The 25,003-nt window shown below is 38.9% G+C and overlaps 3 protein-coding genes across 3 annotated transcripts in view; 1 reads left to right on the top strand and 2 right to left on the bottom strand.

Annotated features, from left to right (window-relative positions):
* Positions 1-166: 166 nt before the first annotated feature.
* On the bottom strand, positions 167-6,949 carry ralab (v-ral simian leukemia viral oncogene homolog Ab (ras related)). The gene is made up of 5 exons (XM_060873856.1): positions 6,503-6,949; positions 3,193-3,376; positions 2,193-2,401; positions 1,912-2,086; positions 167-1,825 (listed from the first exon to the last, which is right to left on the bottom strand). The coding sequence occupies exons 2-5, from the start codon at positions 3,304-3,306 to the stop codon at positions 1,706-1,708; spliced, it is 618 nt and encodes a 205-aa protein (XP_060729839.1). The 5' UTR covers positions 3,307-3,376; positions 6,503-6,949; the 3' UTR covers positions 167-1,705.
* A 602-nt stretch (positions 6,950-7,551) lies between these two features.
* Positions 7,552-10,061, bottom strand: c1h7orf25 (chromosome 1 C7orf25 homolog). The gene is made up of 2 exons (XM_060873844.1): positions 9,965-10,061; positions 7,552-9,286 (listed from the first exon to the last, which is right to left on the bottom strand). Exon 2 carries the CDS (start codon positions 9,268-9,270, stop codon positions 7,993-7,995), a length of 1,278 nt encoding a protein of 425 aa, XP_060729827.1. The 5' UTR covers positions 9,271-9,286; positions 9,965-10,061; the 3' UTR covers positions 7,552-7,992.
* Positions 10,062-14,087: 4,026 nt separating this feature from the next.
* The window catches only part of fbxl7 (F-box and leucine-rich repeat protein 7), a 36,752-nt gene continuing 25,836 nt past the window's right edge, over positions 14,088-25,003 (top strand). The window contains exons 1-2 of the mRNA XM_060873831.1: positions 14,088-14,513; positions 18,794-18,883. Of these exons, the coding sequence (XP_060729814.1) occupies positions 14,477-14,513; positions 18,794-18,883 (127 nt within the window). The 5' untranslated portion in view covers positions 14,088-14,476. The remainder of the gene's footprint in view (positions 14,514-18,793; positions 18,884-25,003) is intronic.

Here is a 25,003-nt window from a genome sequence, read left to right as displayed (position 1 = left end):
TTTGAGTCAGTGAGGTTTGAATTAAAATGATTTAATTAAACAGACTGATAGCTGTAAAAACTGTGATTTCCACCACTGCCACTTTGAGACCAGCAAACATTTATCATTTCCAGAGGATCTATTCAATTTAATAAAGTTATTTGTAGTTAGATTTGTTTTCTCTCTCTCTCTCTCTCTCTCTCTCTCTCTCTCTCACACACACACACACACACACACACACACACACACTTGAGGCACTCCTACCTCATTAATCTTGCTCATTGTGCTGAGGTAAATAAGGTTTATAAAAGCTTGGTGCTGAATATAGAGCTTGAGCTCCTAAATTAGTGTGAGATAAACTTGCCTGAAACTTTCATGTCACATTAAAAACTTCCTTTATTTTAGTGCTTTAGAGATTTTGTTAAGTCAAGGCACTTGTTTTACTTTACTAATCTTCATATTTCACACAGAACAATGACCTCACTACAGATCAAAGTTTGACCAGTTTTGGAGAAAGTATCTCTTCATTTAATATCTGCTTTTTAAAAGCTTGTGTAAGGAGGATTCTTGTGTTTGCTCTATACCATTCTGTAAAGTACACACTTTAAATAGTAAAGTGTTCACACTTGGTGTTTTTTTATGCCTCCAGCGCATGAACTGATTTGACTTTGGTATTGAGCCGAGCAGCTTCAAGGTCAAACAGTTTTACTTCCATAGCGTCTTTCCTGTTGGTCACGCAGAGATGTTACATAAACCTTCATGATCAGGAACTTAAAGCCTTTTTTTTTTTTTGCCTGTCTAGGATTTCTCTGTCTCACTCAGTCCTTTGTTGGGAAAGTCTCATCAGACTATTACCTCAAAATGAGTCCTTAAATGTAGGTTTGTATATTTACTTTTATGTGACGAACTGATTACATTTTGTTGTTGATCCATACAAGGTCATGGGATATTTTAAGTTCCACTCCTTTGTACCCAAAAAAGCAGACAGTCACACCGGTCCTAGCTAGTATCAGCTGTTTAGATTAAATTTACTATAATTAATAATGCAGATGATTTAAAGACTGGCATAACTCTGCTGATGAGGAGGTTGTTTACTTTTGTTGTACCGTTGGAGGCAGAAACTTAAGTGTGAGAAGTCACACTGCATACTGGTGAACATCCGAAAAAGAGAGTACTTAATATTCATCACAGAAGTTTTTTCTCCTGCACGGTTCTCAACGTTTGATTTTCTATTTCTCTGATTTGGTCAAGTCGTCACAACGCCTGTTTGCCTCACGCTGCAATTTTCTATTAGGTATCTTCAACAATATAAGTGCTCAGCTATAACCAAGAAACATTCAGAACTCAACTGCTTTTTTGAGGTGTCAACATTCTGACTGGTTTGCTTCCACTTCCTGTAGGAGTATGCGTAATATATGAGCTGACGGTTTAAAAAAACATTCCAAGTGTGAAAATCGCCTAAGTGATATTTTCATGGAAGTACTGGGTGCTCAGTGTGCTTGAAAAAAATAAATAAATAAAACAAAAAGACCCACAGTAGTGTCATATGACCTATGTACATTTAAATAATGAAATGAAACAGCTTCATATCTGAAATATCTGATGGCCATCAAGACTTGTTCCAAGTCCCAAGTACACGTATACATACCGTCAAATAATATAAGCTGTAATTAGACACACATTATAAATGGGAGAAAGTGACATCACTGCACAGTCAAGTCAGTCATTATAAAATACAACATCTCTCACGAATCCTCTTCATTAAACTCTTCCTTTTATTTTTCCCGTTCTCCTTGCCTTCCTCCATTTTCCTGGCTCTGATTCCTCGCATGAGGTCAAAAAACACCTAAAAGGAAGCATTAAAAGATGATTAAAATCCAGACAGAATCTACAGCACAACACAGGCGATGAGTGAAATGTATTTTTGGGAACCTTGTCTACGTTGGCCCGGGTTTTGGCCGACGTCTCCACGCAGCTGACACCCCACTGTTCAGCTCGGGCTTTGGCTTCCTCTGCTCCCACCTGCCTCCGGTCCTCCAGGTCAGACTTATTTCCGACCAGCAGGAAGGGCACGTTTTCGTCCTCCTTAACTCGTAGGATCTGCTCTCTACAACATACAATCATACACCAAATTACAAAGTATATGGAATTTTAAAAAAAAGTGACCAAGCACATTTTTCATGTTAGTTCCTAAACTCAGGTAGTTTTCTAACCTGAAGTCAGCAGTGGCAGCAAAAGACTCGGATTCTGTGATGGAGAACACACAGAGGAAGCCCTCTCCACTGCGGAAGTAGTTATCCCGAATGGCAGCGTAGTCTTCCTGCCCTGCTGTGTCCAGAATATCAATCTGCACCTCCTCTCCATCCAAAACCACTTTCTTCCTGTAGCTGTCAGCTTTAGTGGGCTCGTAGTCCTCCACAAACTGAGAGAAAGCCACACACCATGACCAAGTGTTTAAACAAGCGAAACATTCTACTAATTTCAGAAACCATATAACAGAAATGATCTCTCTTAGATTAGATCGATATCCTACAAGAATAAAAATTCTATTCCTATTTAATACCCTATATGACCAAAGGTTTGTGCTCATCGAGCATAACACCTATGTGTACATGCTGAAACATCCCTTAATATACATTTATTACCCCCTTTAATGTTAATAAGCTCTTCTGTGAAGACTTTCCACTAGGGCATGGCAGTGGGGATGTTTTACAAGAGCATTAATCAGATCAGACACAGACATTGGATGAGGAAACCTGGGGTGCAGTTCATCTAAAAAGTTTTCATTGGGGTTGAGTGAGAGTCAGGGCTCTCAACTTCTTCCACTCTAACAGTAACACAGCAGCATTGTCAGCTGGAACAGGTTTGAACCTCTTAATTCCAGTGAAGGGAAATTGTAACACTACAGCATACAAAGATGTGCTTCCAACCTTGTGGTAACCGTTTGAGGAAGAACCACACATGCTGTTGTTCAGGTGTCAACATGCTATTGTCCTTATAGTGTAACTTCTTGGTTTTTTTTTCAGCCAAACATTTGCAGAAATTTGAGCCTTCGTACCGTAACAAAATTGCATCTTACTTCACTAAAGGTTCTACTGTTTTGTGACCATTCTGTGAGTAAGGTTGTTTTTATTCATCGTTGAACACATCTGACTTTACTGCAATATTGTACAAAAAAAATATCGTTAGTTATCTTCGAGACTGAAGTCCTACCTCGTCGTACATGAACTGGAGTGTGAGTGCGGATTTGCCCACTCCACCACTGCCCACCATTATCACTTTGTGCAGGGCCAGAGAGTTCGGTGCTTTGGGTTTATTAGCTGCCATCTTTCCAAAAACCAGTCACAGGAGGTAATTCGGTCAGGAGGCAGGGTTTACTCAGCGTAGGGAAGGAAATCTGAGGAAAGAAGAAATCACAAGTTTACTTTAATGCAGCAAGTGTTTAATGCACCGAATTCACATTGATCACAATGCATTGTGGGAACATGATGACGTGTCACTCTTGATGTGTCAGGCACTAAACAACAGCACTTTTTATTCACTTACTGACTCTGACATCATGCAGTAAAATCCAGCCACATGGCAGATTCAGGGAAAAACACTGCACTCATTAACACTAATGGCTGGGTAATGAAAAAAACCCCAGGGACTTGTATTGTGTTATTTATTTTAGTACCAAATTTATATAAACACTGGATGTTCTTTATCTCTAGAATTCATGCTGAGGGCTTGAAATACAGAAAAAACATCCTGATAAAACCGGACATTTTTACTGTCTGACTATAATTTTATTTAACATCAAAATTTGACATCACTTGTCAAAGGAAGGGTCTTACATGCTACTCAATAACCTTTCTGTTTTTGAGAGTTTTTTTTTAAATGAACTGTTCCTCTAATTTTTATTGCTATTTTTTTATGCACCCTTGTATTGTCATATTAGTAAACCCTACATTAAATCTAATAAACAATGGGATAACAGTTTGAGGAAGAACCACACATGCTGTTGTTCAGGTGTCAAAATGCTTTTGTCCTTATAGTGTAACTTCTTGTTTTATCAGCAATTAAATATGGCAATTAAAGCAGCACTGCAGTGTCACGTAGAGGGAGTGTCACAAATTATAAATGGCCCCTTATTATGTAACCTTCATTTATGCCCTATAGAGGCTGCATCGCCACACCATAACTGCGTCACAACAGGAGAAAAAAACAAAAACAAATTAGTCACCAGCGAACTTTGTTTCAAGTCACTTCTATGTCTTGTATAATTCTTTCACTGATCCACAGCAGGGCAGTTAAACACACCTACAGCAACGAATCAAAGACTAAAAACTGGTTTGGAGACGAGACCGGTGGCTTAAAAGCAGGCCTTTCTGATCCTCCATAAACACACATAGGTTAGAGGACACGCCAGGGTGAGCGAGGAAGTCCTGTCTAAACATTAACCCCAGCATGCTCTCTATATGCAAAACTTATGCACAACAAAGTCACAGAAGGACGAAACATAAACCGCTTAACCTCCTGGTATGGTTTATTTACCTGCAGCGGTTTAATTTCATTTCTTGCTCTTTCCTAATGAACCTTTAAAAAGTAGCTTCTGAGGAGTGTTTCAGGCAGTGCTTTGTGAAACATGATCAAACCTCTTCCCAAGAACACCACTTTGCATGTAAGGTCATTTAGTGAGACCCGCCGTTTGCCAAAATACTCCATCTACATTCAGAGGTTAAAGACGATTATGTTTATTCCAGCTGTTCCATCACTTGCCATTTTCTCCAGCTGCCGGATGCTGGTTGGGCGTGTTGTGAAAAGTAAATCTGCCCGGAAAACTTCTGTCCATTTCATTAGGACACGATGTTCAGTTTTCAGCTGCAACAGAATATCTGTACGGTTGTACAGAACATTGTGTGTTTTTGGCAATCAACAGCAGCCCTTTTTCTCAGCCTGCATGTCTCTGTGTTTGCATTGTTTATTTAAACTGCTGAAAATCTGTAATTTGAGTGCAATACCAGCATCACAACCATGTGACACTGGGTACTGTAATCAGCACAAGATATCTGGAGAAGTACTAAATCACACATATTCAGTTTCTAAATTTACATCAATAATCTACGAACCGAGTCGGAAACACCACAAACCAAACCAACACTATCATTTTGAGCCAGAAGGAACTTGGATATGTGATCTGTAATTCACACTTAGAGTCTAATAGGGCAGTCACCTTTTTTTTTTTATAAAAAAAATCAAGTTTGAACGAATTCCAAATGTCATGCAATGCAGTTTGAATATGTTTGAGAACCAAACTGACCCAAATCCATTCTTCATCAGCTTCATTTACTGATGGGTCAAGAGGACATTCAAAACTTTGAGGGTGCCCACTGCTGGATTAGATGGTAAACAAAGCCAAAATCTGTCTAATGCTCTTTGGCTGTGCATTAAAATTCATATGGGCAAATTAGAAGTAGAATACGAATTGTACAAATGTACGTTCAAACATCGGTTAAAATGTGACAGCCCTAGAGTCTGAACGCTGAAAAGTTAGAAAAATGCTAGACTTGTTAGAGGAACATTTTGAGACTTACAAGTGAGACTCGCACTTTACCAAAGCTGTTAAAGTTCTGTTCGCACCTGAATCCAGCCAACCTGCTGTTCATACTGTATCACAAGGCAAACACACCTTCTTCCCTCTTTCACATACACATACAAGCAGCTTAACAGGAACTTAGTGTAACTAATAAAGGACAAAATGATCAGTTAGTATTAAAATGAGGCACAGATATGACACGCATCTCTACACAGATCCCTTCTATACGAATCAGGCAATCATTACAGAAGTCCTACTACAACATTACTGACTATAACAGTAACTCCTAAATGATGCGAGGAATAAAAGAAACCATTAGTGTATGTAAAATAGTACTAGAACTGGGTTTATGTGACTGAATCAAATCTGATATTACAGCAGGTATAAAATGGCGTCTGCCAAATAGCAAGTGATATGATTATCTACCAGCTGTGTGTACAGTTTGCCTTGGAATCTAGTAAAGGAAGCATGTGTGTGTGTGTGTGTGTGTGTGTGTGTGTGTGTCCACTCTGTGGTTTGGGTGTGGTGCTGATATCGTATTCACTGCTTTGCTAATCTAAACCTACAGCCATTGACCAAGACATACGTGACTGTTTCACACTTATATTTAGCTACAGTAGCAACCTAAAGGAAATTCCCACCTATAAACGGAAGCATTATGTTTCTCAGCTTTTACCAGACCGTCAGCTAACTATTAGCTAATTAGCATTTGCAATCAAAAACAAAACAAGACGCACAAACCGTACCTTAAACATTATTATTATTTGGCTAGCTTGAATTGATTAACCGACTAACCAGACAGTTATTACGTGTACATATAAACGTAAATAACTCACATGCCTAACACTCAAATGTAAAGTTTAATCCATTTGTATATACTAACATTAGTTAGCGTGTCGTGTGTGTGTGTGTAAAAGTAAACAGTTAGCATCGGCGTTAGCTTACCAAGAGTCACGCGCAGATGATGTCCGTTCAGTACCGATGCTGTCGTCGGTAAATTTCTTCTTTTACGTGAGAAAAAGATGTCTCAGTAAAAGCCCAGTGCTGGTTACTCACAGTGCTTAATGTTTCATCCGTCAGCAGAAGCCGTCCCTGCTCGTACCATGAGCTAATACGCTAAAATAAGCGTGTTTTTAAAAGCGCCAAGCTAACCGTTGCGTAAAAAAAAACAAGAAGTTACACTATAATAACCGTAATTATTCCTGTGTAAACTTAGCTAGAATGCTAACTAAATATTTTAAGAGTCCCGATATTTGATAAAACCGTATCAAAAAGATTTATCTGATGATAATGTCTTCTAGTTTTCCTGTCCCTTCGCTATGAAACAAGTTTGACATCTTTGTTTTGTACCATCTTGCGTGACGTGACGTACAGTACTGGGAGTTGATCCTAAATAAAGAGTCGATTCTCTTATTCTCAAGCATTGGGAAACAAGAGTCGAGTGAAATTCTGGAATCGACTCAGACCAAATCGATTTTTCGCTGCTAAAGATCTAAGTACAAAATAAAATGAACAGTCTGTTCTTTGGAAATATTAAATGCACAAATGCACCTTAAAAAAAAAAAAAAAGCCGTCGTAAAAAGTGTAGATTTTTTTTTTTTTTTTACAATTTTAAAGCTCTAAGAATTTCCACGTGAATCGATTCCATAACAATGGAATCAGAATCGGCTCCAACAATGCCAGGATACAGTCAGTGACCTCACATGGTCTTGATGTTCACAAGTTCTGCAGAAGTACAGTGAAGTAGGTGCTCCCTCTAGGACGACCCAAGGCTGGAAAACGTTCTCCACAATTTTCATAATCATATTTACCGCTTTATTTGTGTTTAAAGACATTACACAATACCTGAACCTTCCCTCAAGTATTTCAGTGTACAAATATTCCCAATATTCTAGCATGATAACAAAGAGGTAATGAGATGACTGTTGGTTTGTGACAAACTTCCATACTTGCTCCTCATGAATATTTACTTCATTGATAAACAAAGGCCAAGACATTTTTATGGCTGTTTATTTGAATTTAGTGCAAAACAAAAATGTGTGATTTCTATGATGCACATCTATACATACAGATTGCAAAACAAATAACGTTTCATTATTTTTCTCAGTCAGAAACGGAGTGTATAATAACTGTGGTTCTATGTTTGATGATACGTTTCCAACAAAGCAGTGTCATTTGGTTTGTTTCAGGCTTTGCAGGCTGAGATTGAGGCACTGAATTCAGAAAAAAAATCATGCTGCAAGAGATAAAAAAATAATAATAAATGCAGCACAGATGCTGTCTGTATTAGCAGCCCAGCTGTGTAACTTGTGCACAGCTGAATGAAAACTGAAAATGCCTCTTGAAAGTGTTTGGAATAAATCAGGCATTGTTTAAAGTGCTATTGTAGCTCCACAGATTTCATGTTAGGATTTCGCTCTGCACTTTCAGGTCCATCATATGGGAGTGGCTCTCCATTCTTTGCCCTCTGTCAGTGCTCGAGGTTGATGGATAAACACGCTGTAGCGCATGCCTTGGTTAGCAGCAGCACGCACAAACCCACTGTTTGCGGTCATAGTGACAGCACGGAGAGCATCACCAGTCCCAAAGATCATAAGTGACCTATGGTTGACCTTGGAGCTAATTACCAGACGCTGCGTGCGCTCCGAAGGCTGATCGGGGACTACAGTGACTCTGGTGAGGAGCTTCTCGGCTCGTTCTCTTTCGCCAGGGCCACCGAGTGTGTCGAGGATGGTACGAAAGTCCTGCACAGCCGACTGGCATGCGAAAAGCTCCTTCCCCTCCATGAAGGCGTCGAGCTTGGGAAGCACCTTCTCCTGACGCTCCTGAGCGGCCTGCTCGGTCAGTACATACTCCCTGAAGGTGAAGTGGCAGTTCCCGTGACTCAGAGAAGACACATATGTGATGAGCGTGGTGATGTCGAGGTTTACTCGTGGACACTCGGCTACCTTGACATCAGTGGGGAACGCCAGGCTTGCTACAATAGTGTCTCGGTCCACACGGGTATGCATGAGTTGCAATTCTTCATCATCCTCTTCATTGTTGTCCTCAACGTCCTGCTCGTCCTGGGTGAAGTCGCTGTCCTCTTCATCCTCATCATCGTCCTCATATGATTCAACCACCGTGTTCACAGCGACAATGTCACCTTTAACAGAGATGCCCATCTCTTTGAGTCTGTCAGCCATCGGACTAGAGACGCCATTATAGAAGGCAAAGATGATGTGCGGGTTGCTGTACTGAATGAGCTGTTGGCGACTGGCCTCCAGGTAATCTTCCGCTTGCCTGATCACGCTTTTGTCACCGTACTGCCCTCGGCCCTGCCATATATTGTGTAACGCCTCCGCTTTGCGCCCGATGGCCTTTATCCACGTGTGACCTTGGTTCGCCACCACATCCACAACCAGTGTCTGCTTCCGCCCATCTAGACCTTCATACGCAAACACGTGCAAAACGCTGATGACATTCTCTAGGCTCTCAGCTGACTCGACGACGGCTTTCAGGTGAGTCAGGTTGGTGCTCTGCAGGTGAGACTCTTTAATGGCCACATGCCCGGCTTTCACCTTCTGCAAGAATTTGAGCTCTGCGCGGAGTTTGCTGCACAGTTTGGCGCGTCCCTCTACTTCCTGGTCCTGGCGGCTGCACAGTAGATCAACTCGCTTCAGCAGGTCCTCAGCTGTTTCGATGCATTCCTGGAGCAATGGGCTGGTGGCCATTGCTGTGACTTTACTCCTAAAGCAAGGAGAGTAAACAAAACAAAAAATTCTGTAGATTATCCTCACGCAACTTTTTGTGAACTGATTTTTTATATTTTTTTATATTAGATTTTTTTTTAAATGAAAATACTCTAGCAATGATTTTATATAACAACCTATGTTGTGTTTTTTTTATAAGGCTAAGAGGTCAATTTTGTCTCATTTTTTGAGAAAATGAGAAACTGGTTAAGTGGCCCGTCTGTTTATGGCTGCTATAACATAATTTGTACGTTCCAAAACATTAATAAAACACTTTGCGGTATAAAACACTTCATGGTGAGCTTTAAATAGTTTAAAAACACGTCAATAACAACAGAGTGCTTCCTCTTCTATACACAATCCATCCCTGCTCCTCATTTTAATCCTCCTATAACAGCACGACTTACTTATTATCACGTTAAATCTTCCACTGTACCCTTAACTCTAATCAGCATTAGTATTTCAACAGATTAAGGAACTACAAAACACGTCATTAAACTAACAGGCTAACAATTAAATAAGTAGTAAGGCGTCAATTAGCCACGTGAGCAAACTACCTAAAGAAAACTAACTAATGCTAACTAAAATAAGTCCCAGTCATAACGACAGACATTAGACGATTAGAGTTCGAAGGGAATAATCAATATAATGATTTGTCTCCATATGAAGCACTTACAGAGAGCAAATTTGTCTCCGTTCTGTAGCTATTAGCAAGTCAACTTCTTCTTACGTCGAAGCAATTTCTTCTTCGTCATCGGTAGAACTGTGCTTATTATGTTATTAAACTGCCCCCTGTGTTTGGGAAAGAACATTACAACACAACAGAACAGCATTCTAAAACATTCAGAACAGAATTTTAAAAGAAAGCAATCAAAAGTGAAACAGAGATCCAGCAACTGTTTAAACCAGCATCAGATTTAGAATAAGAATAAAGTTTTTTGGCCAAGTGTGTTTACACACACACACACACACACACACACACACACACACACACACAAGGAATTTGGTTCCAGCTGTTTGTGACTCTCAAAGGTAGAGACATAAATAACACTATACTATACATTTAGCTTGGACTATACAAGACAAGACAAGACAAAACCGACTATACAAGACAATACAAAACCGACTATACAAGACAAAACAGACTATACAACACAAGACAAAACCGATTATACAAGACAAAACTGACTATACAAGACAAAACAGACTATACAAGACAAGAGAAAACAGACTATACAAGACAAAACCGACTATACAAGACAAGACAAAACAGACTATACAAGACAAGACAAAACAGACTATACAAGACAAAACAGACTATACAAGACAAGACAAAACAGACTATACAAGACAAGACAAAACAGACTATACAAGACAAGACAAATCCAACTATACAAGACAAAACAGACTATACAAGACAAGACAAGACAAAACAGACTATACAAGACAAAACAGACTATACAAGACAAGACAAAACAGACTATACAAGACAAGACAAAACAGACTATACAAGACAAAACAGACTATACAAGACAAAACAGACTATACAAGACAAAACAGACTATACAACACAAGACAAAACCGACTATACAAGACAAAACTGACTATATAAGACAAAACCGACTATACAAGACAAGACAAAACAGACTATACAAGACAAAACCGACTATACAAGACAAGACGAAACAGACTATACAAGACAAGACAAAACAGACTATACAAGACAAGACAAAACAGACTATACAAGACCAGACAAATCCAACTATACAAGACAAAACAGACTATACAAGACAAGACAAATCCAACTATACAAGACAAAACAGACTATACAAGACAAGACAAGACAAAACAGACTATACAAGACAAGACAAAACAGACTATACAAGACAAGACAAAACAGACTATACAAGACAAGACAAAACAGACTATACAAGACAAAACAGACTATACAAGACAAAACAGACTATACAAGACAAAACAGACTATACAACACAAGACAAAACCGACTATACAAGACAAAACTGACTATATAAGACAAAACAGACTATACAAGACAAGACAAAACAGACTATACAAGACAAAACCGACTATACAAGACAAGACGAAACAGACTATACAAGACAAGACAAAACAGACTATACAAGACAAGACAAATCCAACTATACAAGACAAAACAGACTATACAAGACAAGACAAGACAAAACCGACTATACAAGACAAAACAGACTATACAAGACAAGACGAAACAGACTATACAAGACAAAACAGACTATACAAGACAAGACAAAACAGACTATACAAGACAAGACAAAACAGACTATACAAGACAAGACAAAACAGACTATACAAGACAAGACAAAACAGACTATACAAGACAAAACAGACTATACAAGACAAAACAGACTATACAAGGCAAGACAAAACCGACTATACAAGACAAAACAGACTATACAAGACAAGACAAAACAGACTATACAAGACAAGACAAAACAGACTATACAAGACAAGACAAAACAGACTATACAAGACAAAACAGACTATACAAGACAAGACAAAACAGACTATACAAGACAAGACAAAACCGACTATACAAGACAAAACAGACTATACAAGACAAGACAAAACAGACTATACAAGACAAGACAAAACCGACTATACAAGACAAAACAGACTATACAAGACAAGACAAAACAGACTATACAAGACAAAACCGACTATACAAGACAAAACAGACTATACAAGACAAGACAAAACAGACTATACAAGACAAAACAGACTATACAAGACAAGACAAAACCGACTATACAAGACAAAACAGACTATACAAGACAAAACAGACTATACAAGACAAGACAAAACCGACTATACAAGACAAAACAGACTATACAAGACAAGACAAAACAGACTATACAAGACAAAACCGACTATACAAGACAAGACAAAACCGACTATACAAGACAATACAGACGATGAGATACAATATAGACAGAATGAGTATTAAATATGAATACAGAATATATGACTGATCAGTTATGTACATAAAGTGTGAGAAATGCATGGTAGTGCAAATAACAGTATTGTACAATATTATGCTTTTTGTACTATATCACAGCAGCAGTAGTGTGTGTAACCTATACGGATGATGTGATGACTGACAGTTCTGATAATGCAGTACTTATAGATATGAAGCAGGGAATATAATTATGGTGAGTTGTTAATCAGGGTGATTGTCTGGGGAAAGAAACTGTTCCTGTGTCTGGCAGTTTTGGTAAACAAAGTTCTTTAGTGCCTGTTACTTGTACACCCACATGATCTATTTTGATATATTGCTATATTTATTATATTTATTCTTTACTTTTAAAATGATTCATTTCTTATTTAATGATTATTTAAGAAATATTTAATGAAACAGCGTGACAAGAAACTTCACAATGAACCTAGAATAACAATAATAATGCAGTCCATATTATCTATGCTAATAATAAAAAAAAATATTGTATATTATTTCAGAATATAATGCAAACTCAAGCCAAGTATTCCAACTGTTTATGTGTGGTATTTTCTCCATTATTTCTTTCATTTTTCCAAATAATCTCAAGAAACACTTTGTTTTTTTGCCATCTGCTGAAGCTCTGAAAAAAATGAGTTGTTTTGTAGTCTCCATCAAAAAAATACAGTAGAACTGTTTAGAGAGACATGAGTAGACAGTAAAACATCAGAATTCCACATTTTATTAATTTATTATTTTTTTAAAAAGTCATCAGCTACAACAACAAAATGTGCATGTGTAAAAGGAGGCGGTGGATGATGGTCTTGTTGGCTCTCCACTGACCTGGAGATTGGTTTTTGTTTGGCTCTGCCGTGCTGCTCTGAGTCCAACATGCCAGCAGAGGGCCCAATTGAGAACATTCTCCAATTTACACACACACACCACACCACACACACACACACACCTTTTTCCTGGTCATTTCTACTCAGATTTGACATTTTATTTGGGTAGATAATACATTTCTGTGACTCATATTTCCACATCTCAAAGCGAAAGCGTACTAACCGGGGTCTTCTGAAATTTTAATGTGTATCTTTTACCTATAAAGGTGCATGTAATGTTTAACCTTAAATGAATCACTCTGATAGCTCTATAATGTGTAGCTCTATAATGTGTAGCTCTATAATGTGTATCTTTGTCCTGGAAAGGTGAATGTAATGTGAACACTTTAAATGGATCACTCTGGTAGCTCTTCAATGTGTAGCTCTATAATGTGTAGCTCTACAATGTGTAGCTTTGTAATGTGCAGCTCTATAATGTGTAGCTTTGTAATGTGTAGCTCTATAATGTGTAGCTTTGTAATGTGTGGCTCTATAATGTGCAGCTCTATAATGTGTAGCTCTACAATGTGTAGCTCTATAATGTGCAGCTCTACAATGTGTAGCTTTGTGATGTGCAGCTCTACAATGTGCAGCTCTATAATGGGTAACCCTATAATGTGCAGCTCTATAATGTGTATCTCTATAATGTGCAGCTCTATAATGTGTATCTCTATAATGTACATTTTAAAGTTTACATGTAAAATATACACCAAAAGGTACCACCTATTAAGGGTACCACAGATAAAGGTACAGTTCAATATTCTTTTTGTCTAAGATTGTACGACTATGTGTCCCAGATTTACACCAGCGCCATTTATGCTCGAGTCTAAGCACGTTATTAAAGCTAAAATAACAAATATGGCGGATAAGAGCGGTACATATTCAATTGAGGGCGAATGCGCGTTCCCTTTCGTGCACGCGCCTCAGTTTAGACAGGAGCGAGTGCGCGCTCCCGGTTCAACAAGTATCTTCCATTTACAGTTCTTCTTTCTTTCTTTCTTTCTTTCTTTCTCTCTTGTGTTTTTTTTGCACGCGCGTATTCGATCGTTAAAAAGTTACGGAATTCATTCCAACATGAATAGCAAGCGAGGATAAGTGTTAAACCTGATTGTTTTAGGGATAAAAACGCAACAAAGCAAAAGAAACGCCGAGTTTGGAGGACCGTTATGTCCCGTTAGGAGATTTATTAACGCGCGAGCCGAAGAAAACTCTGGAGTTTGGAGTTTATTTCTTCTTCACGGAATTTCCTTTTATCTCTATTTTTTTGGTCCATCTTGTGGTGTGCATGGGCTGTCGGTAAGCTCGTGCGCTCCGCGGGATGGGAGCGAGCCAGGGCAAGCAGAGCGGGAGTGAAGGTGAGTGGCGTCGGTGGAGGCGGCAGCGCGAGCGCCTCGGCGCCGGTGGTGTTCCGTTCTTTACTTTTTCTTCTTATTCTTCTCCTTTTTTTTTTTTTATCAGAGGCGCGCGCCGCGGCCATGCACGGGTCAGCCTCCTATTATTCTTTCTTAGTCTCTCGCGCGTGCGTTCTGCATTGAGGTTTTAACGCGACGTGTCCTGTCCTTAACGCATGCATCATCACGCTCACTCATCAGAAACTTTGCATGTGATCTGAAGCGAAATGCATGCTCAAACGCATCACAAATTGCGTTTTCTCTACATCTCTAACCAACAACGCCAGAAAGCAAAACTTGTGCAACCTTCATGGTTCCACATAGAGGTGGATTCAATATAAAAACGCTCGTGCATCAAAATTCTGAAAACATGAGCACAGTGACAATAGTTCACATCAAGGTCAACCAAAAAAAATGGTGCTAAACTGTATACTTTGTTGTTCATGGCATCAATATTACATCTTTGGTATCTTTCATGTGCATCTTCTACATGCAATGGTGCATGAAGTTCTCTTCAAAGATAAGAACCCTTAACTGAATGGTTCTCCAATTGGTGTCATTTGTATTTTTTTTATTTGATTTGAGTTCACATAGTTTTAAAGTGGAGAACATTGATGCCTCTCAGCCCCAGAGTTTTACATTGACCTCAGGTTGCTGTATGATCTTCTACCTGTGTTTTTGTGGGATTCCTTCAGGTTCTCTAGTTTCTGGGGTCCCATATTTCCTGGATGGAGGTTTTAATGTTCTAGGAGTCACTGAACTTGTAGCCTGTGGAGCAGGTACAGAGGAATGAACTAAAGTCAGCCAGTACATATTTTTTGTTTCAGCTCTTAACATGAAGAGAGATGAGTGATGAATAAATCTGTTGCTTGCTTGAAAAGCTGTAACCTCAGACTAACACCATCACGAAGCTCCGTATATTTCATACTTCAGCATTTAGTTGCTGATATGTGCAAATGTCCCCATTTCTTTCTAAATTAAAGGACAGACCCCGCAGCGCTGGGTAAGCAGGACGACTGACTCACTTGTTTACATGCTTGACTCAAAACTCAGGCTTTTTTCCCCACAGGAACCCACTTGTCCAAATGCACTGGTATAGAGTCAGAATATGAGGGTAAAATACAATTTATTCACACACACACACACACTCACACACACACAGAAAAGACACGTCTTGTGCAATTTATATATAACACCAATATAACACCATAAATAATTCCTGTCAGAGTTGCTGTGCACATGATTAATGATCCTAATGATTAACGAAAAAACATTTACAATTATTTATATCTTTAGCTTTATTTAGGATTGTTTTTACTTTTCAAGTTTAAGCTTTTCACATGGAACCAAGGAATAGAAAGAAACATTACATGACACGAAAACAAACACATTGATTTCATTGAATGTAACTGGAAAAAAAATTAAATCATGAATGAAAATGAAATCAATTGTTTCAGAGATAAATCCTTATTTTTGACAGATTTCGAAAGATTTTTTTGCAGGTCCCACATCCTAACACATCCTAAACATTTTTGTAATGGATCAAAAAATACCCTGAATTTGTTGCTACTTGCAAACTTACAGGATGCAACAACATTACCCAGTTTTTAGAGGAAAAAAATTGGTGTAGAAAGTATTTTTCAAATGTTTCCGCACACAGTGGATCACATTGCAAACCAGAAGGATGCCCTGAAGATATTTCTGATTAAATGCAGTGCTTGGTTTTATTTCTATGCTTCTTCGTTTCTATGTCAAAAACGTTATTAACCAACCTTTTATTTTGTAAAGCTATCACTTTGGTTTAAAATCAACTGGATCACCTAGAACTTTTAAAGCCTCCCGAAGAGGAACAACCTTAAAACCCTGTAAGGAATCCTGTAGAGCACTGATTTACCTGAAAACAGGTGTGTTAAAATCTCAAATTAAGGAAATCCAGGCCCTCCATTACTAGGTGAAGTGTAAATCTGATCTATGCTCATGTTTAGTTCAGTAAGCACAGCCAGGCTCTGACTCATTAAACACTAACGTACTGATGACTGGCATTTTGGCTGAGCTGGTGTTCGGACCGTTTCATAATCATCAGTGCCGGTGCCAGAGACCTCTCGTCCGCTGAATGAGATGTTGGCCGAGTCAGAGACTTGTGGTGTGCCCAAGCACGCCATAATTCTTGGGACGTTTCAAGGGTTGGCTTGCCTTTAAAACTGGCACTCCAATAAATTTCCAGCGAGATGGTAGCATGGCTCTGGAATTTTCTCTATTCTCATCTATCTTTCCATAATTTGCGTTGCCCGAGCAGATGTGCTGCAGTTTTAAGTTTTAAACACATCAGGATGGGTGGGAGTACTTTTTCATTTTATTCATCTGGCAGATTTTATCCTGAGCAATTTGGAATTGAGGATACAGCTCAAGGGTTCAGCTCAATTCATAACCTTAAAGGAGAAGTCCGTCATGAAACACATTGGTGCTAATTGGTCTAGTAGCTATAATTATTGTAGAGAGAATTTTGTGGTTGCTGTCTAATGTGATAATCAGGAATAGATATACCGGAGACGTCGGTGCAAATACTGTATTAAAAGTCCCAGAATTCATGCTGCACACCTGAGATTCACAGAGTGTGTCTAGCGTTAAAGTTTTGGAAGCAGATCCGATTGAGCAGAGTACACAGATGAGGAGGTGAGAGAGCTGGAAAGATGACAGGACTAAAGCGCTGCTGCATCACTGTCTTTTAGGAGAGATGAAGCGTAGAGAACGGCATTGTGAGTAATGAAGGATGTCATTAACCAGAGTCAAAGTAAACATAAAACATCAGGTCGTTACAAAATCATCGACATCTTTGGTGGATTTTCTACTTTCCAGATCATTTGATTAATCTTATTCTTTTATTCAAAGAGAAAATTAGGTCACATGCTCAATCACAGTCCTGCTATTTAAACCCACAACCGTCCGGGCATTTGTTCGGAACTTTATCCGCATAGCATGGATTTTTCCCCAGCCGATCAGTCCTCTCTGTTGCAGCTTCCTTTTAGAAACGGCAGCTGCATCCGAAGCGCGCTTGCCTTCCGTAATCCGTTAAGAGGAAAGCGAGCCTTCCAGCTGATTTCCCTGATGACAGGTGGAGACTGAAGCAATTCACCTCTCCGACCATATGGACGACTCGCTTTGCTTTTCTTCTGCTAATGTGCCACGCTGAAGAGAGAACAAAGTTTCGTGAGCTATGAACGGAACATTCTGGAGACAAGAAAAGTTCTTTGAAAGTTTTTCACCCCAAAAGTACTAACAGCTTAGTTCTGGTATCGAAACGCTTTGCACTATTGATCAGAAAAGCATTGCATGAAAATAAAGTACGAATAAGAATAAATAAGGCTCAAATAAGATCTTTGCTCTATTTCTAATAATGTCTTCTGTTATGCTGTTTTCTTAACCTTTTAGTGCTGTGACCCAAATCTGGACCTGACCATGAACTCTGCTTGTATCTCAAGAATGGGAATGAACTCTGTGATGATGATCCAGAATCCATCATCACAATGTGTTTAGACAATTAATCTCACTTCCATTTACTTGAAGCCCTCATTCTTCTCAGACAATAGACAATAAACAACAGCACAGTGATACAACCAGACGTTATATTAAAGGAGTTGTGCTGAAACTCTGCTTCATGCTATACACCACCTCCTCAAATTGATATCAGTGCAAAACTATTTACTTGAAAAACAAGCTGGTTTACACAGAACAGCGCACCAGAGCGGCCTTGTATGGGAAAATTAAACGCTCGACTTGTGTTTGCACTTGTAGGAAATGTTGTAAACACTTCTTGATCTGCGTGCTGCTCGAGAACGCCAGTTAATCATCAGTAACACCGAACGCCATACAAACACCGGTGAAACTTTAGAGGTTTTGTTTCACAGCCGGGAAACTTTAAGCACCATGACAATTGAGGATGATGAATCAGTTCCTGCTCACGTGGCACTTCCAGAGTTTTCAGTCAGTCTGAGTCAGACTTTAAGAGTTTAGTAAAAAGATATGGATTATTATCTAAGTTTTTGAAAATGTACACAGAACACTTATTACTAAATGTCGTTGAGGGAAGTGATAACATTCTAGGCTACTGTTTGTCCAAACCACAACCTCTCTTTCTCTCACTCTCTTTCTCTCTTTCTTTCTTTGTCTCATTTATTATGATGACTTAACACGTGCAGATCCATTTTCCGAGCTTGCCGTGCCCTCACGTGTTCCTCTGATTGCAGGGAAGGGCAGTTCCAGCATTTCCTCCGACCTGAGTTCAAGTACGGATCAGACGTCGACCAAAGCTCCGAAGAATGTGGCTACCAGTGAAGGTAGGGCATCTGGTCCTCATTAGCTGTCACTGGCCTGCTTTTCCTTCTCTCCCTCAACTCACCCACCCCTCCTTTTTTGCCTTATTGACTATTTTTGGAAGAAAAAAAAAAACAAGGCCTTTTTCCAAGCTGCTTTGTGATGAGAACAAAGTGAGCGGTGGTCAGAAAGTTTTTTAGGGACTCAGTGGATAGGTTTATGTTTGCTGTTGTGATTTCTGGAAATCTGGATTTCTTATCACAAAAATGGCTTGAGTTTATAGAATTCTAGGTTCAAATCCAATCAGTATGGTAGACACGTTATTGCCACACTCAATTTGTCATCATTAGAGACTTTTATTTTGCCCTCTTTGAGACAGTATGTGGACACGACGCTGGGAGGCTAAAGAGAGAGAGAGAGAGGAGAGTGGTGTGTGTGTGAGGACTGTGGAAGGTTTGTTCTCCAGGGAGGCCCAGCTCCGAGCCAGCCTGCGGTGTGTTTATGTGTGTGTGGTTGCAGGCCCGTCCTAGTCTCTCCGCAGTAATGGCAGACTAGCTCTATAGCCACGAAGACGCGCCGACCCGTCCCTGTGCTTTCTTGCGTCAGCGAGAAGGAAGAGATCTTGCGTCCTGTGGCATTGTGTGATCCGGATACACTGGGATGTTACCATAACACAGTCATCATGCGTCAGTCATCGAAGTTTGATGATTTCAAGTGAATCAGCTAAAATGGAGCATGATTTAAAAATTGGATTGAACTCATCATCATAGTCTAAAAATAATCATTGTTTCAAGGTATCATTCAATAAAAACAATACATACCATCAACTGGTAGTACGATACAGAACAGAAAACAAGCAACGTGATATTAAAATGGAGAGATTTATTTGATATTTGTTAAGGTTTAGTACAAACAACCCTTTGCATATGTTTCAATATATAACAAAATTCTCAATTTTCATACACATCATATTCTGTAAGTAATTCTGTAAGAGGATTGTTTAGCTCGGGATAAATCTCAGAAATGGGCGGAGCTTCAGGACGGTCATTGGCATACAAATTGCCCTCTTTTATAAGCACTTACTGTATGATTTGAGGTCAAAGTTGACCCACAGTAGGTCATATGATTTGAAACACCAATAACCTAAACACCAATTGACCTCCTTTCCTTTAATGTAATGGATATATATGTAAATATGAGCATAAATACATCTCCCCACTAGAAGGACGAAAGAGCTTGGTCGAGGAAAAGTAGCGTGACTACGATGAGGCAAAAAATCCGTAAAAACTGTGTCGCTGTGTAAGAGCCCTACTTAATGACTCAGTACATTACACAATCAACTGTCCCAATAAGTAATGATTAGCTCAGCTAGTAATCCTAGTTATGCTGAGCTTTCCAGATTCAAGGTCATAGGTTTCATGTACAGCTCACATCTCAGTCCAAGTACACACACACACACACACACACACACAGCACTTACATATTCCAAGTTCATGGACCTGGTGGGATTCACAACCTGCCAGAGGGGCAAATACTTCAACTCCGCTGCCTCATGAAACACACGTATAAAGCATCTGTTTCTCCTCATGTGACTTTACCGGATTGTAGCTTGCTGCTCGTGCATCTGTGTGAAGAAACACAAAGAGAATTAAAATTCGAGTGACGAGCAGACAAGCGGCTGAAATCCAGGCCACTCAGATAACTGATCCAGATTCTCAAAAATTTTTTATTGATTTTTAAAAAAAAAAAAAAAAAAGATTAGGCGGTAACATTAGATATTTCATTGTTTTTCAAGATGCATGCGCAGATATTCCTAGTTAATGGTGTTGAATGTTGAAAGGTGTTGAAAAAAAAGGCAACATATCTGCTTTAGGAAGGAATAACATGCATGAATATTGGTGAAATATGAAATGTTGAGTGACTTCACAAGTTCACACAAATTATTCTTTTCGTACAATTGTTAATGAATGTCTACAAGAATATTTACGACTATGCTATAGTAGCTTAATAAATACAGTTTATTTCTCACTTTTTTCATTCTTCTGACGTTAAAGTCCCAGTGAAGTGCCTTGAGACATACAGCGTTATTTGATGTGTGATGTAATTTTCACTGAAAACAGGAAATCAAATTCTGGGCATTTCGAGTGGCCCCTCTACCCTTTTAAATAGCCAATAGTTTTTCGTTTACCTTGCAAGCTGGGATAAGCCGTACTTGTACTATGGACACGAGTCTGATGTCTAACAGCTAACAACTCTCTCGCTCAATGACGGCTACTACAGCAAGGTGAATTGATGACTTTATAGACACTTCAGAGTCTAGACAGCATTTTATTGGACTACAGAGATGCTGAAGTGCAGAATGATGTCATCAAAATAGCTGATCCACATTGGTGGTACAGAACGGATGCAAATTTTGAATGCATAGATCTACTAAATGTGAATTTTGTTATTGGTTTAGAGCAAAATGGATAGCTTATAGATGACCCTAACCCTTTAACTGACCTACTAACTTCAGTTAAAGTTACGTTTATGATTAAAAAACCTCAAACTGTACTGAAAAATGTAAAGCAAGATTTACATTGAGCAGGCATTACAATTGTATGGTAGAGTTTTATATCTTCTAAATAAAAACTAATTTTGGGAGAAAAATATTATTGAATATAAAGAAATAAAATGAATAAATTCTTGATATATTGCTGATTGAGAGAAGAAACAAGGGATTATATGGAGTGGATAATGTACGTTGTAGGTGACCAGAAATGCCTGTTCATCACAACTTGCTTCTTATTCAAAGAGCAAAGAAATTTGTAGATACTTTTCTAAAACCTGGCAACCCATGCTTACAGAAATCCCTCCAGGAGACGGGAATTTATACCCGACAGCCAGCCGTGTTTGGCTATTGCAGCGCGTTCGTGCTGGTCAGTACCAATCTGTTTCTGCTCCACTCCACTCCTGCCTTCAATCAAGAAAAACTCCCGTCCAATCCCTCAGTCTCTGCAGAGAGAAATGTTGCTTTTTAAGCACCAGCACTGCTACCCAAACAGCTCTGGTGCCAATGAGTGTAAAATGAGAAACACTTGTTCATGCTTTCAATCGCCTGGAAGCCACCTCTTCCTGTTCAGACAGATGACATCTGATATCTTGACGAGTTGTAAATAAAATGGACGCAGCTTAGTGCAATGAGGAAAACAAACAACATGGAAAATGTGGAGCTTGTGTGTGCGAAGACAGACTGGGGAAACCTTCTGTTTATTAATACAAAGAGAGAGAGAGAAAGAGGTTTAAAGTGCATCTGCTGCTGCTGAAAAATCCAGAGTGCTTGTTCGATTTGGGGATGACTCATCTGGCGTTACTCAGTATGAAGAATCCCGCTACTGTGGGGAGACATTTTTGGTTATACAATACAATAGTTTGTATAGTTATACAATAGTTAGAAGTAAATAATCCTCGACAGGACAGGTTAGTGTGAATAAACAGAGGTACTGTTACCTCACGTCTTCTTTAAAACCACATTAATTTAGCTATTTTTGGTTTGGAGTAGTGTATAACGTTGTGGAATGCCCGTGTTCTTGCTTTCACTTACTTTACAGCAGCTTTAAAAACGTCCTTCCCTCAATTCACCACCCTCTTTTTTTCCTTTGTTTTTTCCATAGATGACAAAAAAAATAAAGAACCAGGTTAAGGAAGACCTGTTACAAACAGCTGACACTGGAGACTCCTTCCTTAAATAACCATTTCCTTATAGAACGCATCATATCGAGTTCCTGTGCATGTTGTTGCTATAGAAACGGTACCATATTAAGAACCGTATTAACCAACACCTTCCTTCTGACCAATCAGATTATGGATACCAGCATCATCATGGTGTAATACAGTTTAACAAACCAGAAGAAGACAAACAGCAAGACAAGGGTTTGTTCTGCTGGTATAACTGTGTCATTATTGTGCCACAAGTTCCCACATTAATTTTTTGTGGTAAATTATTATGTAGCTCAAGCAACAAATGTGAAATGAAACTTGAAACCATTAGGCAGTTGTGCCTCTCAGAGCGTGGGACAGTTTAGCTTTAAGCGTTTGAAGATAGCATTGTTCTAAGTTTGAGACCTTTCCCACAATTTCCTTAGAGATAACCTTCTGAGGATGTTGTGAAAGTGATTCTGATGCATTGGGAGAGTTTTACACCCCACACGAGCCCCTGGCATACAGTACAGAGACTTTTGAATGTTCAATTTTCAAAAAAAAAAAACAACAACAAAAAACAGACTTTAGCAGTGTGGTTGAAGCGCAAGAAATTTACTAAATATTTATTAATTACTTAATTTCATATTTTAATCATTATTTTTTATTTATTTGTTTGATCGTTTTTTGGGATTTGTTTTGATTTGTTTTACTTCTTTTCAGTTTTCATGCACAGTAAACTAAATTAAACTAATTACTTTAATATTTATTTTTTAAAAATTAAGTGCTACTATTTTGATGGCACTTTGTTTATCATGTGTATGAGAAATGTCCTGAAGTGTCATGAGGATTTTCTTTTTGTCCTAGGGTTGAAATCCAGATCCAGATGATTTGGCTACTAGCATTTTCTTTCCTGCTGGTGTGTTTGTGTGGTCTGTTTTTTTTCTCTCCACATTTCACACAGTGTATCTCCATTAAAGGAGCAGTTTCAACCCTATAAATCGCTAATATACTAGCGAGAGAGTTACAAATGATCATAGCAGCCTTCAGTACTTAATATTAAAAGTATCCACGTTAGAGCAGAATAATCAGCAGATACACAGCATTTGGTGTGTGTGTGTTTTGAGACATGACAGGTTCTTGTTTGTCTGTGTTGTGTGTTTATTCACTCTTATTTGCCTATTCTCTGCCAGGCTTCTTTCAAGAGCGCATTGAAACGTAATACCAGAGCTGTGTGATTTTATCAGATGCGGTTAGCTCAGTGCTGGAAGCAATCATTACCTCCGTACTAGCTACATCTTTAAGCAATATGTAACTGTAAAAGGACACTCTTAAACAACGAGCCTGGATCCTCAAAAACCGTTTGTTTCCGAATCTTGATAAACGAGATAGTGAAGTGGTAGAGACGCCAAAAAAAGGACTGTCTCTTTTAGCGTTAGCAGATAAAACTTATGGTGCTGGTTTGCAATCTGAACGTATGTTTGTATGCTAACGCAATGACACTCTTTGTTTGTATCTGTTTCGAGTTCTGAATATCTGCATTTGATTTTAAACTAGAAGAAGTGGGCGTGGCTTCCTCAATCTCAGCTACATCGCTCCAGTTCATAATCAGCCTCACTTTTACAGTTATTAATTTTGTTCATTCTTGCTTGAGATATTTCTGAACAATTTCTTTCGGTTCTTTCTCCCAGAATATAAACAGAATTTGACGCAAACATTTACGCAAATTTGTGTTAATTTGAGTGACAACACTAACATGTTTCCTCACAGGATGGCCAAACTTTCTGCCAACATTTAGTGTGCCTCCTATGCATATTTGGGCTATATTTGGAACACATTCTGTATAATGTTGCTTTGATTGACAGGATACAGAAAGAGTATGCCACACCCCACAGAGAGCATGGTCAATTTTGCCATCTTCTGACTGCTTGTTACAGACGGCTGTGATAAATCTGTTTATTTTCTGACACGTACTATTACATACACAGTACCACTGAGAATCAAGTAACCAATTACAGTTTACACTTCATTTAGAAAAAACTCCCAGTTTAACACTTTTCTGCTCTATACTTGTAACGTAAGACTAATCGCTATACTTGTTTAGCCGTTTTTATAACCCGAGAAGCTGGATTTTAGCTGATTTTTATTAGTCGGTTAATTTCGATCTGTTGTGGATTAAGGAAATTTTTCAGGTTGGTCCTCAGGGTAGGAAGTTATTTTTTAATGATATACGCATCTACTCAGTGGTAAATGTGATCAAACTGGATTGAAGTCCTTGGGCTCTGTGCGAAGATTCTGGGCCTCTCAGTCAGCTCATGGTGATTGAACTGGTGTGCGTGCGTCAGGCGAGTGGAATTCACTCTCCCTATCCGAACAGATTTAAAGGGAACACAAGCCTCCTCCCAACCAGAGAAGCACTCATTACAGGCCTTTATTAGATTTGAGAAGAGCTCAGAACGGATTGG

Source organism: Tachysurus vachellii, chromosome 1 (genome assembly GCF_030014155.1).
Source record: "Tachysurus vachellii isolate PV-2020 chromosome 1, HZAU_Pvac_v1, whole genome shotgun sequence".
Taxonomy (NCBI): Eukaryota; Metazoa; Chordata; class Actinopteri; order Siluriformes; family Bagridae; genus Tachysurus; species Tachysurus vachellii.
The sequence above is the reverse complement of the archived record's forward strand: the minus strand, read 5'-3'. Positions and strand labels throughout refer to the sequence as shown.

Excerpts from the sequence above, each read along its gene's own strand:
- c1h7orf25 (XM_060873844.1), bottom strand. The coding sequence starts at position 9,270 with ATGGCCACCAGCCCATTGCTCCAGGAATGCATCGAAACAGCTGAGGAC.
- ralab (XM_060873856.1), bottom strand. The coding sequence starts at position 3,306 with ATGGCAGCTAATAAACCCAAAGCACCGAACTCTCTGGCCCTGCACAAA. Across the intron at positions 2,087-2,192 it reads GCTGCCACTGCTGACTTCAG|AGAGCAGATCCTACGAGTTA; the intron begins GTTAGAAAACTA and ends TGTATGTTGTAG. Across the intron at positions 1,826-1,911 it reads CCCGGGCCAACGTAGACAAG|GTGTTTTTTGACCTCATGCG; the intron begins GTTCCCAAAAAT and ends GCTTCCTTTTAG.